Raw genomic sequence first — 17,492 nt, 5'->3', positions numbered from 1 at the left:
TTGGGTTGGATGTAGCCAGTTTTTTTCACTCAATCTCACACAACCTCTCTCCTTGCTACAGCCCCTGTCCCACATGGCTTTTTTCAAACAGGTGCCATGATCCTCAGTATAGTCTTCTGTGGTGATCAAAGGGGTTGGGTTCCTTTCGTTTCTTTTTACCAGCTCAAAAGCTGGCTAAATCCAACATGCTGTGCATACATGGTTTGCTACAACTTTCCAGTATTTGAGAACCATCATGGTTTTTTTCTTCCTCTTCATATGGCTTTAGATCCTCAACACAAGGGCTTGGATCCCACCTAAACACTCTACAGGTGGAAGGGGGTGTGGTTTTCACATTTTTTGCTTCCAGGCTATTCCTGGCGGTCCCCCATCCTCAAGAGTAGCAGTTCATCTAGTGACAGACCTTTGACTCTCCTTCCAGGCTATTCCTGGAGGTCCCCCATCCTCAAGAGTAGCAGTTCAGGAGGAGCTTTTGACTGTAGCGGGAAGCACGATGTACAGAAATCATGTTCTGTGGGCAGAAACTGTTCTATCCACAAACATTTTAAGTGAAATCCAAGCCATGGCTCCCACCACCTTCCTGCTACCTCCTTTTCCCTGGCCTGCATCATTATGACTTCCCCTACCTTAATGAGATCCTGCCACCATCATTTCCTGTCTGCCCATATGGCTAGGCTGGCCATTCTGTGGCCTCACCAAAACCCCCATGGCATGGGATCACTCCACGCTAATGGGATTAATTACTCCAGGCATCCCACAGTTCATATCTTTTAACTCCTCATAACAAAATTACAAATTATTTTATTCCCACTTTGTCTTCTGTCTTTGAAGAAAATAAATCTAAACTTTGGATGTAGGACAAATTATGCAAAGCCATGAATCAGAGAGCAATGTCTTTAGTATGTATAATTTAGCTGTAATGCACAATTTAGTCGTAGATAGTTGATAGCATTGCCTGTAGTCATAAGCAGAAGAATATGTGTTTGGTCAATTCTAACAGTACTATAGTGTTAACAGAAAATTGTAAGAATCTAGGATTGGATCCAAAGGTTGTATTCTGCTAAAGGTGGAGTCTTCCTCCAACAGAAAGTACCTTCCTCCACTAGAAGAAATGTGTTCCACTGGTAGAAGCCTCCTGGTGCCAGAGGAAGGCTCCTTTCTCCAAAGAAAGGACGCATTGTTAGTAGAACATAATCTTTATTTTTTATTTTATTTTATTTAGAGCATTTTTACCCCGCCCTCCCTGCGAGCGGGCTCTTCTTGAATCTCATTCATAATTTCCATTTTTTTCTTTTTAAAATAATGTCTACAAGCAAGAGCTCCCCATTCATTATAGAACAGTTCTGTAACACACCCATTCATGATGAACAAACTGAAGTGTTCCTAACGATGTAGTTATTTAGAATTTACAAATTGTTTAATTTAGCAGAATTTATTCAGTAATCCATGGCAATAAAGTGGAATTTCTGTTATTTTGTTTTTATGGATGGAACTTGGTGTTGCATAACAAATGCCCTAGAATTCTATACATGCTCTATACATAACAGTGTTCTGTGAAACATTGATAGGCACTTAGCTTGATTAGACATAGTGGCTGGTGTAAAAAAAAATCACAAGATGATGAATAAGTACTGAACTATACACTAGCACAGACCAAAGACTATCAGTCACCTAACTTTGTTCAAAAGTGTTGCCCCCCCTCCTTTGTACACTTACCTTTCAACCAATTTGAATCTTTTTTATTTGTCTGCAGATTTGGGGTGTCTCCAAGACTCCGGTAAATGAGTGGATCTATGGACCTGATGTCTGACACAGTGCCAGAATACAGATATCCACCTTTGGGATTGGAGTTGAAAAGAGACATACAGTGAGGAGGGAAAAGAGTGCAATTACCTGTCCTCATCAATTTATGGGATATTTTTTGCTGTGAAGTCAAACTTGATTTATGAAGACTCCATAGGGTTTTCAAGGCAAGAGACATTCAGAGGTGGCTTGCAATTGCCTGCCTCTGCATAGTGACATTAGCATTCTTTGGTGGTCTCCCATCCAAATACTGATCAGGGATGACCCTTCTTAGCTTCCGAGATCTAACAAGAGATTGGGCTGGCTTGGGCCATCCAGGTCAGTGGTAATCTATGGAATAGGCCACTGAAAATAATCCAAGGCAATTAAAAGAAATATTTTCAAATATAGTCTCTCTTTCACACTGGGACTCAAGGCAAATTACAAGTTCAATAGAGCTACTTAATCCGTCAGTCAACTGGCTACAAAATATGATAAATATTTGAATGACAACAATATTTGAATCTAAAGGCAAAGATTCCTAGTAAAACAAAACTGTTCAGCCAATCAGCAACCCCCAAAGTGAAAATTCTGTCACTGTCATACAGTTAACATAATATATTACTTATTTTCAGATAAGGAATAACCCTTAGAAGTGGTTTTTATTTCAGTTGATCAGTTATATACAATGGCTTGCACAGTGCCATTTTGAACTATAAGGGCAGTACCATTTTCTCACATAAGATAGTATGACCTTACAACCAATGATCCCTGTAAGCTGTGGAGTCTTGTGAGCAAAAAATTCTACTTTGTGAGCTCCTGGCAATAAAGTTGTGAGGGAGGGATTTGGCTGCTGCATAGATTAGTTTGCTCTGGAGCCATCCTTCCAGAGTGAAGACAAAAATTTGAGCCGGAGGCTAAAAAACTGTGACCTAGCTCACACTAACTCAGCTTAGAGAGAACACTGCTTACAACTGCTGCAATGCCTGGAAATCTGGAGTTGGATCCAACCATAATTTCTGCTCTATCTTGCCCAGTTCCCCTCCTAACTGGGGCCCTTGTCCTGCATTGTTTTGGTCCTTGAGGTCAGTGGTCAGACCTTTTCCACCCCCACAAAAGCTGAATGGATCCAACCCAACACTGAGATACTGAAAGCTGGATCACACATCCTACCACTAAAATGTACAAATCATTATTATTGTATTATTCTGTTTATTTAGAACAATTTTAGGCCACCTTTCCAACCATCCTAAGGTCTCCAAGGTGAAGAATAATCAGAAATATTAAAACCGACTTTAAAAATGCATATGAGTAAATCAGTTAAAAGCCACAATTAAAATGCAGCAACACATCAATAGAAAGGGGGATTCTCGGTTTTACTGAAAAAAGCTAAGATTGATTATCTTTTATGTAATGAGAACCCAAGGATCATGTACCAAGTAGCCAAATTCTGTGTGTTGATCCTTAGGCTATGGAAATTGTATCGTAACCAGGTTTAAGTTTTATTAGATCATGTTTTATCCTATAAATGTTGTTTATTCTGTAAACTGTAAAACTGATTATATGTTTGGTCAAATGACCATAACAATAAAGAACTGAATAGAAAGGTGGGTCAGTGAGGGAATGCCCCCCCAAAGGTCTTCCCTCAAGACATACAACTTCTGTACTGTTTACCAATGAATCCTAGAAGATGAGATATAACATTTTTTTATGATTTCCTTCAGGATTCCACTATAGGTCAATGCCGTGTGCTGCACCATCTTTTGAATGTTGAAGGCTATAAAACTGAACATTTCCCCCCTTCCTTATTACCTGAGAACATTGCAACATTGTTTTCCTTGGCATCATAGGGGCACTTGCCCTTTCCACTGATCTCTTCTCCCTCAATTTCAAGAGTATCCATCTAGAGAACAAGAAACTTAGAATCTCCTTACAAAGAAACAGAAATGAAACAGCTTTTCCTTCCTTCCTTCCTTCCTTCCTTCCTTCCTTCCTTCCTTCCTTCCTTCCTTCCTGTTCTGGTGAACCGACAACCCCCCCCCCAGCTATGTGGGGATCATGGGATTAGAGTGGTCATAAGCCATGGTACTGCAGTAAGGAGGAGAACTGGGTGGTAGAGAATTTTTTTAAAAAAGTAGATCCCAACCAGTGCAAAACTGTGTATTAAATTGCTTCTTTTGGGGAAACCCCTTCTATGTAACTGCCCTTGTAACCTGTCCGTTATCTGTCCCATATATTTAACAAGGAGACTCTATGCAGACATGATCTTTTCTAGATAAAATTAGGTTAAATGGTTTATTGGTTCTAGCAAACAAGTAACTCTACCATTTTGCAATGTAAAAGAACAGTTTTGTACATCTGAGTCATACACTAGATTTCCCATTCCATAAAGAAGTTCACTATGTTTGTGTTAGCTAGCATTGTACATAAATCCTTTAACTTTGGAGAACTACCCAGTGAAGTTCGTGTAAATCTAAATGAAAGACTGGAATTAACCTAGAGATAAGCAGACCCCCCCCCTTCATTTCAACTTTTCTGCAGAGATTTTAGTATAAAGATATTTTGTAAGATTTCAAGGGATGTTGATGAGTCCCTGTACATGCACTTCTCTGACTCCAGCAATGGGAATTCCAGGAAAACTGCACCCATGTACTGCAGTTATAGCAACAAATTGACACAAGTAATAGATTCCATCCAGCACTTTGTGTATTGAAGATTATATTACCTATATCTACAAATCTGTCTTTTGGCTAACAAAAAAAAAGCATCTTTTAATGGATTTTTACAACATTTCTGTTTCTCCAGTTGCATTCTTCTACACAAAAAAGAACAACAACAAAACCATAACTCTTTCATAACTCTTTCCCAAAGTAACACTTTGTTTCCCCCAAAAAAATGTGGTTTCTTTTTCTTTTTTTAAATTCTCAAAGGGTTAATCTTGAAGGGATTTCTCTCTGTTAGCCTTTTTGACTCATTAGGATGTGCTTTTCAGAAGTTGCTAGAACTTTGAGGTTGTGGAAGAATGCATCTATAGGTTTTTAAATAACATTTCCCCAGACACTGAGGAAATTTTTTGGGGAAAGCCAATGATATGAACCCCTCTCAGACAGCTAATTGTATCTTCACAGATCATGTATCCATCTCAAAAGCAGCTAGGGAGGGAAGAAAGGACCAAGATTCAATTGCAAACTCCACCCTAATAAATTATCCCTATGAGTAACCCTGGGAAATTAATTTCCCATTGGGTATGATACAAATAGTCCACTCAGCTCAAAGCAGAAAGTTCAGCAAGCTCATAGTAAAAGCTTAAGAATGCAAAAGATACCTTATAGTTCCTACAGGAAGGACTAAAGGCATCAGTCCCACAAATAAATAATGTATCATCATTTCTTTTTATAAGGACCTTAATAAAGTTATGACATTCATCCTGAAAAAAAAGCAGAAAGAGAAATATGATTTCAGCAAATTAATTACAGCATCTTATATAGAAATAGAAGTCTTGCTAGGGCTAGAATAAAAATGGATACTGCAAATGATCCACTCCAAGCCTAAAGTGACAATAATAAGCTAACGGTCAGGCAGACAGTGAGTTGTCTTTAATACATAAAAAGCCCTACTTGCTAGGAACTGAAAGCATTGGGTTGGATCCTACCAGCATTTTGCTGGTGAGAGAAGGTAGAATGGCTCCTGTTGGCTACCAAAAATCGTTATGTTGGCAATGTGGGACCCATGTGAGCAAAAGTTGTATGGGATGAGGGCTACAGTGAGGATGAAATTGAGGGGGAAAGCAAGTAGGCACTGTAGTGTATTCAGATGCTGCCCTGAATGCACGGGGATGAAGTGTGAATCATCCCATAGATAAGCTATGCTAAGCTTCAGACGTCGGCTGGGATTCGCGCCGAAAGTATGGTGTCCAATCACATTTGAACTGTCTGTGGTGGGAACGTTTGTGATTGGGCTATTATGCGAACAACCTGATAGGTTGAGAATTGTACAGTAGGTATGGCTACATTAGCCCGGAATGTTTAAATACCGAGCAGCTGAAATGGACAAGCTGTTCGGGCTATGAGGAGTTGTACCGTGTTGGAGAAGTTGATTGTCGAGCTGAATAAACCTGAGTTTTTGCTGAAATCACTCTCTGACTACTTTGTTAAGTGCGGACTTAACAGGCACCAACCCATTTTTTCAGTGGCCGTGCTTAGTGCTGAACATTAGTTAGAAAGTGTGCAGCCTCTCATCTCCATAAATGTGTATTGATGCTTGAATGTTGTGCATGCAGTCAAAGGTCTGTGCACAAACAGAAAATGTGAACACAGTTGGTTGGATCCTGCTAGATTTTGCCAATGTTGAAAGAGAATAGGGACTGCACCCCCCAAATCCATGCTGGGGATCATGGGACCCCCCCCCCCACAGACAGAGACCACATGGGATGGACACTGCAGCAGGGAAGGGAGGAGAATCGGGCCGCATTGGAAACATCCAGTCCAGTGATCTCATTAGGTTGATGGGAGGTAAGAGTGGAAGAGAGCAGTTCTTGGTGAGTGAATGGCATGAGCTATTCCACATCAAACAGAACATTCTCAGGCCCATTCTGCATCTAGCATTCTCTCTGCTGTTTTACCAAACCGACGTTGGAACAGAAATTCCCTTCTACATTGCATGCCACTTTCACTTTGATTGAGTGTCAGATTTTATGGAAGCCTCCATACTGCATGCTGGTTTCACTTCCTTTGATCTCTCGGTTTTATGGTACCCGTCTGCATCGATCTATGGACGTTTTATGGCCATTCAGGGGTGACTCTGCAATCAGTGCTGTGTTGGCTCGGGGCATTTAAATGTGGGTTTGGGCTGCATCTTTTTCTGTCCCACTGTGGGTTTGGTAAAACAATGGAGTGAATGCTAGGTGCAGAATGGGCCAAAGATTAACAATTAATATAACAGTCAAGAATATTTCCTACCTCAGATTTCCCCAACATAATGCATGTTCTCACTTTGTCCTCGTTGGATTCCCATGTCAATTGCTGCAAATTTAAGGAAGAAATCAGTTAGGCCTCCAACATTATGGCATAAGATGTAAAGACAACAACTAGCTGTTGGTTGAGATCCAACCAGCTTTCCTGCTACTGAACAGCGGAGGAGGGGTCTCCTTTCACCATGCCCCCCAAAAAATCTATGCTGGGGATTGTGTGATCTCATATTTCAGGGAACTTGTATATTTTAGCAGCTAAGAGAAGAAACTGACATCTGTCTAAGCAATAGTACTTACTTTTGTAAAATAAATTTCTCCTGTAGATAAAGCATCTATATCAACAGTGTAAACATTGTCCCTATAAACAGAAGAAAAAAAATGGATGGTCAGATAAGCCTGGACAATTCACGGTGACAGAGGGCAGTTATTGTGCAATGACCAGTGTTTAGCTTTGTAGGAGAGAGTGGGTTAGATCTTACCAGCTGGCAAGGACATAGGAGGGGTCTTTTTTGACCACCCAAAAGGTAATTCCAGGATCCAGGGACTAGAGCAGACAAAATCTATGCTGGATGATGGTTCAAGGAGTGGAGGAATGATTTGTATTATAAAGAAAGTAAGAATGGTATAAGGAACAAGCAACTGACCGAACAGCAATGTAGAGGATTCGGCCCATGATCACTGCTTGCTGGATGTCCAGTGTGTTCTCTCCCGTATCAGCTTCTGACGCATGGCCCAGAAACAGCGGATAACCTTGTGTGTCTATACCATGGGGAAAGAAGACCGAGACTCAGTTCAGGAGAAACAGCAAACAAATCCAAGTTTATTTATAATGGGGCTTGCCGGCCGGGGGGGGGGGGTTCCCAGAAAGTCCAGTCTTTCCCTCCATACTGTTTAAAACCCACATGAAACCATTGGGATGGGTGGTCTGGGGATTTGAAAGAAAGAGGCATCAGTATGCTGACGAAGCTAGCTCCATTTCTTTTTAGTATCAGAAGTTGTATCAGAATGTTGTTAGGTCTATGTCAGAAAATGGAAAGCCAAGTCTCCTCTGTGATATATAATTCCTTTTATTAACTTCAGTTGACATGCTTGCTATGTCTGTTCTTAAAGAGGAAGATTTAGCTCTGGTTCTGATCACACAGACATCAGATTATTACGGTGTACTTTATTAGGGGTTGCCTTTGAAGATGGTCTGGAAATCTAAATTGGTATGGAATATAGCAGTCGCAGTATTTGCAGGTACAAGCCTTTTTTAGTACAATTTCAAGTATTGATCCTTACCTTTCAAGCTCTCAACATCTTGGGACCTGGGTATCTGTAGGACCACCTGCTCCCCCTTCAGGAAGCGTCCCAGCACACATGAGTATCCCAAGCCATGCTCTGTATTTCCCCCACTGTCTGAGATGAAGTGGGTGACGACCAAGAACAGGGTCTTTTCTATGGTGGCACTTCAGTTATGGAATTGCCTTCCTGTAAATATTTTGCCTAATACCTGCCTATTTATTTACACTTTGTGTTATTATTATGCATTAAAACATCATTTTTAGATCTTCTTTTCCCCAAAACATGTAGTCTATTATCTTTTAGGAACCTGGCAAAAATAAATTCATTAGCCCACTTTTCTTGTTTGTATGTTTGATATAGCCGTTGCTGAGTTTTGAGAACAAGGATCTGTTTTATGGCTGTCATTGCAATTCTCTTATTGGTTTTATGCTGCATTTATCTACTGCTGACTGCTTTTTTGCCATTTCATTTTAGCTCATTCAGACTTATAACCAATAACATACGACTAGGTGCTTGGAGGAAGCAAACAGCACGATTTCCCTCAGTGTAATACTCACACTCGCTAGACAATAGAACAGTAGGCCCTTGATCCTTTGGGAAAGCCACTACAGCACAATGTTGCAGCGTGAAATAAAGAAACAAGATTCCCAGTCTCATAGTCATTCAGCAGGGAGAAACGCAGTGCAATCCTATGAAGGGCTACTCAGAATCCTGCTCGGGTCTATTTGATGGGGTTTACTCCCAGGAAAATATTTGTTTTAGGATCACACTGTTAATGTCTTCACTTTACACTCTGAAAGTCAAACAGAAGCATTCATTTAGCTACTACAAACAAATCAGGCTTGAATAGCCAACAAGGAACATAGGAGACTGTTTCTGAGTCATGTAACAGCAACAATAATGATCACAGGATGTTCATGAAAACGAAGACGGCATTCCCAACATCAAGCTTTCGTGAACACACAGGGAACAAGACTGGTCTACTCAGTTATTCAACGGGGCTTTCTTTCTCCTAGGAAAATGTCTTCAGGACTGCACCGTGGGGTTGGATATAGTGGAGGATTTCCATGAATGGAGGGGGGGATTTTTGCTGATTCACCCTTCCCAGTGCAGACCTATGACCCTCTTCCTGAGGGTCCTGTGTACTGTAGCGATGCCAGCCTCAAGGTGGGACCGGAAGATCCCTCAGAATTACAACTCATCTCCAGACTACAGAGATCAGTTCCTTGGAGAAACTGGATGCTTTGGAGGGTGGATTCAATGGCATTGTACCCCACTGAGGTCCCTATCCCGCCCCAGGTTCCACTCCCAAATGTCCAGGAGTTTCCCAAGCTTCATCTGGCAATCCTACCCCCATCCCCCACTGGTGGCCAGGGAGGGCCATGTCCAGGGGCATTTGAGGAGCATACCTCCCTCTGCCTGCCTTGAAAGTGAAAGTTATAATTTCCTATAGAATGTTTTCTCCTATCTGCCTGAAATCGGGAAGGAGGATTCCTTGCCTTACATCTCACAAGTCATTCCAATTGTGCGGCTGAGGAAGAAATTGCAAGTGCAAATTTGTTTCCTGTTGAAACCCAAGGGAACAACATCTTTTTTCTTTCTTTTTTTTGGCCCAAGTGCCTATTTGTGAAGATGCTGATGTGCCAGCAAATAAAATGGGGTAGGACAGGGGAGATGAGGCCTGTACTTGGCCAGACACACATGGAGCAAACCAATCCCCAATGGTGCTTCCAGATGGGGGGGGGACCTTCTTTTTTATAGTACATATTGCCTTTTACAGATGTTTCTGGGCTTCAGAGAGGACCAATAAGGCAAGGAAGTCTATTTCCTAAGCAACATCTTCTTGGTTGTTTTAGACTCAGTGTCCAGGTCTGCTTTGTGGGGGACAGAATTCTTTCCAGTCTTCTTGCTACAGCTTCAGGTCTTTGCACCTTTACTACAAGGTTAGGCCTAGGTATGGATGTCAGCCTCCAGGTGGGACCTGGAGATCCCCCAGAATTACAGCTCATCTCCAGACTATGGAAATCAGTTCCCCTGGAGAAAATAGACTCTCTGGAGAGTGAATTCTATGGTACTGTACCCCATTGAGGTGCCTATCCTCCCCAAGCTCCATTCCACACACCCCATCACCTGCTGGTGGCCGGTGGGAACCTGGTGACCCTTAAGCCTAGGGATGCCAGCAGGCCGGGGGGGGGGGAATGTCCTGCCCCTTTAATAAAGGCTTAACATGTAGAAAGGGGCAGCTGAAGCTTTTCATGTCATGGAGGCAAACAACTTAACTTGGTAAATAACATTTCATTAAACTGCCATTAAAGGGAGAGGATTAGAGTCAGTGATGTCAGGGAAAGACACTCTGGTTTGGGGGCAAAACTCTATGGTCTGAGGCTGGTTTTACCATAGGGTTTTGCCCCCAAACCAGAGTGTTGACCCTGACAAAGGACCTGGCAACTCTAGACAGGGTATTTTTTTCCCTTCAGGCAGTGGGTAACCCTGGTTAGGCCTGAGGTAGTTATATTACCACTGCTGGATAAGCCTGCAGCTCTCATTCCTACAGACCAGAGATGCCTTAATCCTTGCTCCTTGGATAGTTTGGTCTATTTAGGTTGTGGATACGCTAGGCCTTATTGGCTGCTTGTAAAATAGCCCTTCCTTTCCTAATTTTGCTTGTTTCTGCCTTTTCTCCCAGCCATCACCACTGCCTGACTCTCTTACTTTACTCTAGAGTAGGTCTTTACTCCTGAATAGGCCCATTAAGATTGCTACCTCAGGGTTGGATTTTTTTTTAACAGATTTAGGGGTGGACACTGGGGAGGGCAGAGCTTTGGGAGCAGAGGAAGCTCAGCAGGGATGTAATGCTACTCCATCCACCCTCCAAAGCTGCTATTTTCTCGGGGTTTCTTTAGTCTGGAGATCAGCTATAATTCCGGGAGAATTCCAGGGCCCACCAGGAGGTTAGCAACCCTAAGTCGAGTGAGTATGGAGGTGATTCACCTTCATGGCTAATGGCCATTATCTTTGCTGAAGAGAGAGTTATCTTAGGAAGAAAGGAACTACCATGACATCCGAATTCTGGGTACCATACCTGTCTCAGCTTCCAGCTGTCATTACCTGGAATTTTGGCCTGGAGCAAAGATCCGTCTTAAATGGTATTCTGGATTGACATGGTTTATATGTTTGGGATCAGAAGGAAACACAAAGACTTGATGCAGTCCCTCTAATATTTATACACCTTGAATATATAAATTAACAGTGCAATCCTAAACAGAGTTGCATCCTTGTAAGTCCATTGAAGTTAATGGGCTGAGAAGGGTGTAACTCTCATTAGGACTGCATTGTCATTATCCTCTGCAGGAACAAATCTACCCAAGCATGTACCTAAAGAAAGATTTCACTAAGTTCCTGGAACAGTTTAGGTGGGATGATGCAGGCACAAGCTGATCTTCTTGTATTAATAACCTGCTCCAGGTACATATTGGGCCAGGGACAAAGTAATCGTCACAGCTGGCACAGGAGGAATATAGGTGGACAGTGATCTAAGGCTAACAGGCATTTCTGGGGAGTTTAGAAACTCTGATTAAAACCCAGGCATGGTGTATAAATGTTATAAACGGTGTAAAAGAAATACACCGGTAAAGGTCCCACGTTCAATTCCTGGCCTTTCCAGTTAAAAGGATCAGGTAATAGGTAATGTGAAAAATCCCTGCCTGAGATCCAGAACAGCTGCTGTCAGTTACAGACAGGAGAAAGACATATCTTGTAATTCCCCAGCCCATAAACATAGTGATTGAAACAAGGACTGAGGAAACAGCTAATAGCTTTTGTAAATGCAGGTCCCATAATCTACAATGTAGCCTTTTGGGTGGTCAAAGGTATCCTTCCGCCCTTTTTCACTAACAGAGAAACTGGCTGGATCCAACCTATTGACCTCAGCTCTTTATAATGACATTATTGGTTTAAGAAAAAAATGAGAAACAGCTATCATTAAAAAAAAATCCAAAAACTCTTTTGGATTCCCTTGACCTTTTCTTTTTAACCACAGACCACTGAGAGAGAAAATGGTAATGTTCTTTAAGAATTAAACATTTCCCAAGAGTCTCATTAGGAGAGGGATATCTACTGTTTCTTGCTTTCTTCTTAAGCAGTTACAGTCCGTATAGGAAACCCTGAGTATGAAGGAGAGAGCCGATCATTGTCACTGCAAATCATCCAGGTACATGGTTGAAGAGCCTTCATCTCCCCACTTTAATAATAATATGATTCTTGAGCAAATGCAAAAGATTTTGCATCGGTGCTTTTCAGATTTGTAACCCCAGAATTATTCCTGATGAATGACTAAAAATGTAGGATGGCTCTTTCAAGATTTCTTATCCCTCAGATTTCAGGTAAGCATTACCTGCATGTGCTGAATGTATTATTTGTTTCCATTAGAAAAACAAGAAGAAGGTGGACAGATAACAAAAGAGCACAAGTCTCACTTACTCTGTAACTATTGCACAGAACTAAGTAGAGCTTTTATCCATCTGTTTGAAACAGTGACATGGTCAACTACTTGGCTACCGTGCTTGTGACACAGGATGCTGGCTTATGATGATAAGAATAAAGGGATTCAAAGATGGAGAAACTGCATCTGTTTTAGTTATGTCTGCAGGCAGTTGCTGAAAGCACAAGCAGGCTGAGACTTGTATGTAATGTCTTCTGCTGTCCTGCTTGCAGAAGTCGCTAACAGTGTCATCCTTATGCCCTTCTAAGTGACACGGAGTCAATGCTCAGAAGGGTGCAACCCTTCTTAGGATGGTACTGGTAGACCAGAGGTTCCCAAACTTTTTGAACCTGTGGGCACCTTTTGAATTCTAATACAGGGTGGTAGACGCAGCCACAAAATGGCCATGTGGGAAGTGAAGCCAACCATATACACACAGAGGAAACCCACGTGCAAGGGAGGAGTAATTTTTTTAAAAAAATGCTGGGAAAGAGGTGTCATTATAGGTGGCAGCTGTAGGTGAAGCCAACCACATACACACAGAGGAAGCCCATGTGCAAGGGAGAACAGGAGTAAATTTTTTAAAAAATGCTGGAAAAGAGGTGTCATTATAGGTGGCAGCTGTCACTGAAGTGCTATTGTGATCTGTACAGTCAATCAGATTTCAGACTGGCAATTAGAAGCCCTGCTGGGCCACAGTGCCATTGGCCCCACCCACTTTCTAAAAAGGACTTGGTGGGCATCATGAAAGGTATTGGCAGGTGCCATGGCACCCCCCAGGCACCATGCTGGAGATCCCTGCTGCTAGACTATATTTATATAGTACAATCCTAATAAGATAGAGTCATGTGGGGTAGCTGTGTTGGACTGAAGCAGCAGAACAAATTTGGAGTCCAGTGGCACCTTTAATTGCCAACAAAGTTTTATTCAATTTATAAGCTTTTGTGTGCACTGTATCTGAGGAAGTGTGCTTGCACAAAAAAGCTTGTACTGTGAATAAAACTTTGTGGGTCTTAAAGGTGCCACTGGACTCCAACTTTGTTTTAATCCTAAGAAGAGAGACACTTATAAGGCTGTGACACTGCTTAGGTTTGCATTGTTAGCACAGTTTGACTAAGTGTCTTCTGCAGTCTTGCCTGTATGCAGTAGTGAGGGAGGGGAAAGGAATGAGAACGACTCGTTTCAGAAACTCTTGCACAGATATGGCTGCAAAAGAGGATGAGGTAATGAATGAGTGAGAGTTCCACTACCAGTCTCATTCCCAGTTCTGATGGATTCCTAAGCAGGTCGGAAGTAATTCAAGAAGATTTTTTGGTTCCCACTTTCCATGTCTTCCATGATAAGTGGGGCTCAGTGATGATGCCTTGGGCAAAGATCACCAATAGGCTGTTTTAATGCCTGGTAAAACAGTCACACTTGTGACACTTATTTAAAGATATGACAACAGCATTTAAAGTATTCTCCAATCCACAAAGTATGATGGCTAGTATCTCTGGGTACAACTTTGGTATGCAGACAATGGTCAGCAAGGCTTGGTAATCACTCTTTGCTTAGGGATGCCAGGAGCCTGGAGAAGAAGCCTGGGGTATTATTTTCCAGACTGTGGCACTTACCTCAATTCCATGAAAAGTTTCACCTGCCATTTCCACCCATTAAGCTACACATTGAGGGACAGCACACTGTTTCTCCAGTTCTGTTGCTGTTCATATAAGCCGCAGAAAGCACGTTAACCAAAGTTCACAGATGGCTCCTAAGACCTTAGGGTGTCAACAGTCTCTTCTTCCCTCCTGCCCAAAACCACTTGCCCGGTTGCTGTGACCTGACACCTTTTACATTATTTGAAAGGGAGCGGGGATGAACCAAGACTCACTAGGAATGGAGAGTGACTGGGAACGATAGCCGTTCCCCCCGACATTTTTAAATACTGTGATCAGGTATAGCTGGATGCAAAGAAGTATTAAGCAGGTATTTGATTCTCATTGCATCATCAGATAGGCTCCCTAAACTGCTCATAACACACATGAACACACACGATCTATCAATACGTGTGTTTACTGTGACTAGCAGTGACTCTCAGGTTGACCTCTTTCATATCACCTACTACTTGGGATACTACTTTGTATCACGTACTATTGGGGATTAAAGCTGGGAGCTTCTGCATGCGAAGAACATCATTCTCTTCCACTGAGCCACAACACTTCCCCATGCAAATTCAGAGAGATTTATTTGCACTCATTATTACATCTTACCCAGCAGTTTAGAGCACTCTGTATGGGACCGTCAGAGGTTTTTCATACAGGAACTGACCAGGCCCACAGCTTCCACAGTAATAGCAATGGTACTTGCAGACCATTTGCTGTTTGATTGATTCCCAGTGTTTATCATCCACTCCCTTGCTTCTCCATAATTGTAGGGTTCTGTCATGCTGCATCTGACCTTCTGGTATGCTTTGTGCAATGTTAGGATGTTGGCTTTGTTAGCCCCACTCCCCTTGCTACTCACCGGATTATGAAAGGTCCTTGGATTATGAAAGGTCTGGATTAATCCAGTCTTTCCAATTCCCCTCCTTACTGCAAGCCCCATATGCAGGGCCCACAATTGCCAGCATAGCCTTTTTGGATGATCAAAGGAACTCTTCCTCACTTCTTCTCCAGTAGAACTGTCAGTTGGTTCTAACCCAGTCCCTTCAACCTCTAATGTCCCTTAACATTTTTAATCACATCTCCATGGCTTTTCCCATGGACCACAACCAGGCCTCTTGTTTCAACTCAGTTCTTTGTTAAGAAGCCCAAATCAGTGTTTACATTTCTAGTGATAGAAAGCAGTGACTACTCCTTATTAGATAAAACATGAAAAGCGGTCAAGCTGTATTTTCCTCTAAGTGGTTCAGTGATGGTGAGGCAGAAAGGTGAGAACTTTGGGTAGCCTACTAAAATTACTGTTTGAAATTAGCTTTATTCTTATTATATTAACCATAGGGAAATCTGAATGGGATCCTGAACCCATACAAACCCATACAACTTGGGGAACTGGATGGGGGGGAAATTCATTCTGATTGTATCTATTTTACTCTCTTTTCCACCAGTCATGCAGAAACTAGAGTGGAGAAATGAGACCATAATCACAGAATTCATCTTTCGTGGATTTGGAGAGCTCCAAGAACTGCGTATCCTTCTATTTGTAGTCTTTTTAATGATCTATATCATGACCCTGGGCGGAAACCTGACTATTGTTATCCTAGTTTTGACAGATCAGCACCTACACACCCCCATGTACTTCTTCCTGGGCAATTTGTCTTGCTTGGAGACCTGCTACACCTCAACCATTCTCCCCAGAATGTTGGTCAACTTCTTATCGGAGAACCGTGGTGTTTCAGTGAATGGCTGTATTGCACAATTATGGGCTTTTGTGTTCTTAGCAGTAACGGAATGCTACCTCCTAGCAGCAATGTCATATGATCGTTACGTGGCAATATGTAAACCCTTACATTATTCAGTTCTTATGGATTTCAAAGTTTGCCTTTGGCTTGTGGCTGGATCTTGGATTGGCAGTTTTGTCATAGACACAGTCTTGTTAGCATTTATATTGCAGTTATCCTTCTGTGGCCACAATGTGATTGAGCATTTCTTCTGTGATTTCATTCCAATGATGAACCTGGCCTGCAGTGACGCAAGTCAGGTCAAACTCGTATCGGCTGTTCTGACCTCCATTTCTACCATGCCTCCATTTATTTTAACCATAGCATCATATGCACACATCATTACAGCCATTCTTGGAATCCCATCCACCACAGGAAGGCAGAAGGCCTTCTCTACCTGCTCCTCTCACCTTATTGTGGTGACCATTTTCTATGGCACCCTCATCACCGTGTACCTTTTGCAAGATGCCAGTGAACTGAAAGAGCTGAACAAAGCCTTCTCTGTTTTTTATACCATCCTGACTCCTCTGGTCAATCCTCTCATATACAGCCTGAGGAACAAAGAGGTGAAGGAGGCCATAAGAAGAACGGCTACCAAATGTGCAAACTGCGTTAGACTTCACTGAACTCTTTCTTCCCTCCTAATCTTAAAACAGAAATTTTAATTTTGTTTTATGGTGAAGAAAGAATCAGTTGCCATGCTGAATTATCATGTCTTAGGAGGGACTGTTTCCTCCATGAAGCTAAGTAAGTCTAACTCTAGGCACTCTGATGATAGGTCTAACTTTTGAGATAGTATGGGATATACTTTGTAATTCTTTATTTCTTCAAAAATTGCATAATGGGCCCACATGATCATACTAACTGATATTATTACCCATTTAATGCTTCTATTGCAGTTACCATGAAGGATTATTTACTAGGATAGATTTTGTTTATCGCTGGGCTTTTCTTACTCATTTGGTACCCATCTGGACTAATTTGTTTAAACATGTATCTCATGAAAGGCTTGTGAGCTTTGTAGTGCTCCAGTAGCTTGAATGCTAGAGTCTGGACCTGAAGACTATATGTTAAAATCCATATTAGTTTACAATCAATTTAAGTCAGTGGCCTGACAAAGTACCATGGATGAATGCTAACTTGTAGAAAATGTATTCTTTCTAATGCACATCAACATTTTCCCCATGGATATTAATGAATTCCTGTTCTGAAATCTTCAATTTCAACTTCCTGTTCAAATAGATCTATTTTTATCCTGATGTCAATATCAGAGATGGAATTTAATGGGTATGTATGGTGTGTACAAGTAAATGAACCCATATTTTGTGGGGTTCTTAATTTCTAATGAACTGACATGTCTTGACAAATGAAAATACAATTATTTTATTTATTTATTTATTTATTTATTTGTTAAACTTATATCCTGCCCTCCCCCGTAGGGCTCAGGGCGGCTTACATGGCAAGAAATCTTGCAGTGATAAAACATCAAATAATTTAGTAACATTTAAAACACGTTATACAATTTAAAACCATTTCAGTACTATAAAGTGCTCAGAAAA

General features: G+C 41.6%; 2 protein-coding genes across 2 annotated transcripts in view; one reads left to right on the top strand and one right to left on the bottom strand.

Annotated features, from left to right (window-relative positions):
- The window catches only part of LOC107119251 (semaphorin-6A-like), a 30,068-nt gene extending 15,129 nt beyond the window's left edge, over positions 1 to 14,939 (bottom strand). Inside the window, exons 1-7 of the mRNA XM_015421713.1 lie at positions 14,813 to 14,939; positions 7,396 to 7,510; positions 7,049 to 7,109; positions 6,741 to 6,803; positions 5,108 to 5,209; positions 3,595 to 3,685; positions 1,717 to 1,836 (exon numbers count right to left, since the gene is read on the bottom strand). Of these exons, the coding sequence (XP_015277199.1) occupies positions 1,717 to 1,836; positions 3,595 to 3,685; positions 5,108 to 5,209; positions 6,741 to 6,803; positions 7,049 to 7,109; positions 7,396 to 7,510; positions 14,813 to 14,939 (679 nt within the window). The remainder of the gene's footprint in view (positions 1 to 1,716; positions 1,837 to 3,594; positions 3,686 to 5,107; positions 5,210 to 6,740; positions 6,804 to 7,048; positions 7,110 to 7,395; positions 7,511 to 14,812) is intronic.
- Positions 14,940 to 15,602: 663 nt separating this feature from the next.
- On the top strand, positions 15,603 to 16,559 carry LOC107119249 (olfactory receptor 6C75-like). The gene has a single exon (XM_015421712.1). It carries the CDS (start codon positions 15,603 to 15,605, stop codon positions 16,557 to 16,559), a length of 957 nt encoding a protein of 318 aa, XP_015277198.1.
- Positions 16,560 to 17,492: the final 933 nt, after the last annotated feature.

This window comes from Gekko japonicus, unplaced genomic scaffold, assembly GCF_001447785.1.
Source record: "Gekko japonicus isolate JY-2015 unplaced genomic scaffold, Gekko_japonicus_V1.1 scaffold3209, whole genome shotgun sequence".
Lineage (NCBI taxonomy): Eukaryota > Metazoa > Chordata > Lepidosauria > Squamata > Gekkonidae > Gekko > Gekko japonicus.
Note: the sequence above shows the minus strand (reverse complement) of the source record. Positions and strands in the feature narration are given on the sequence as shown.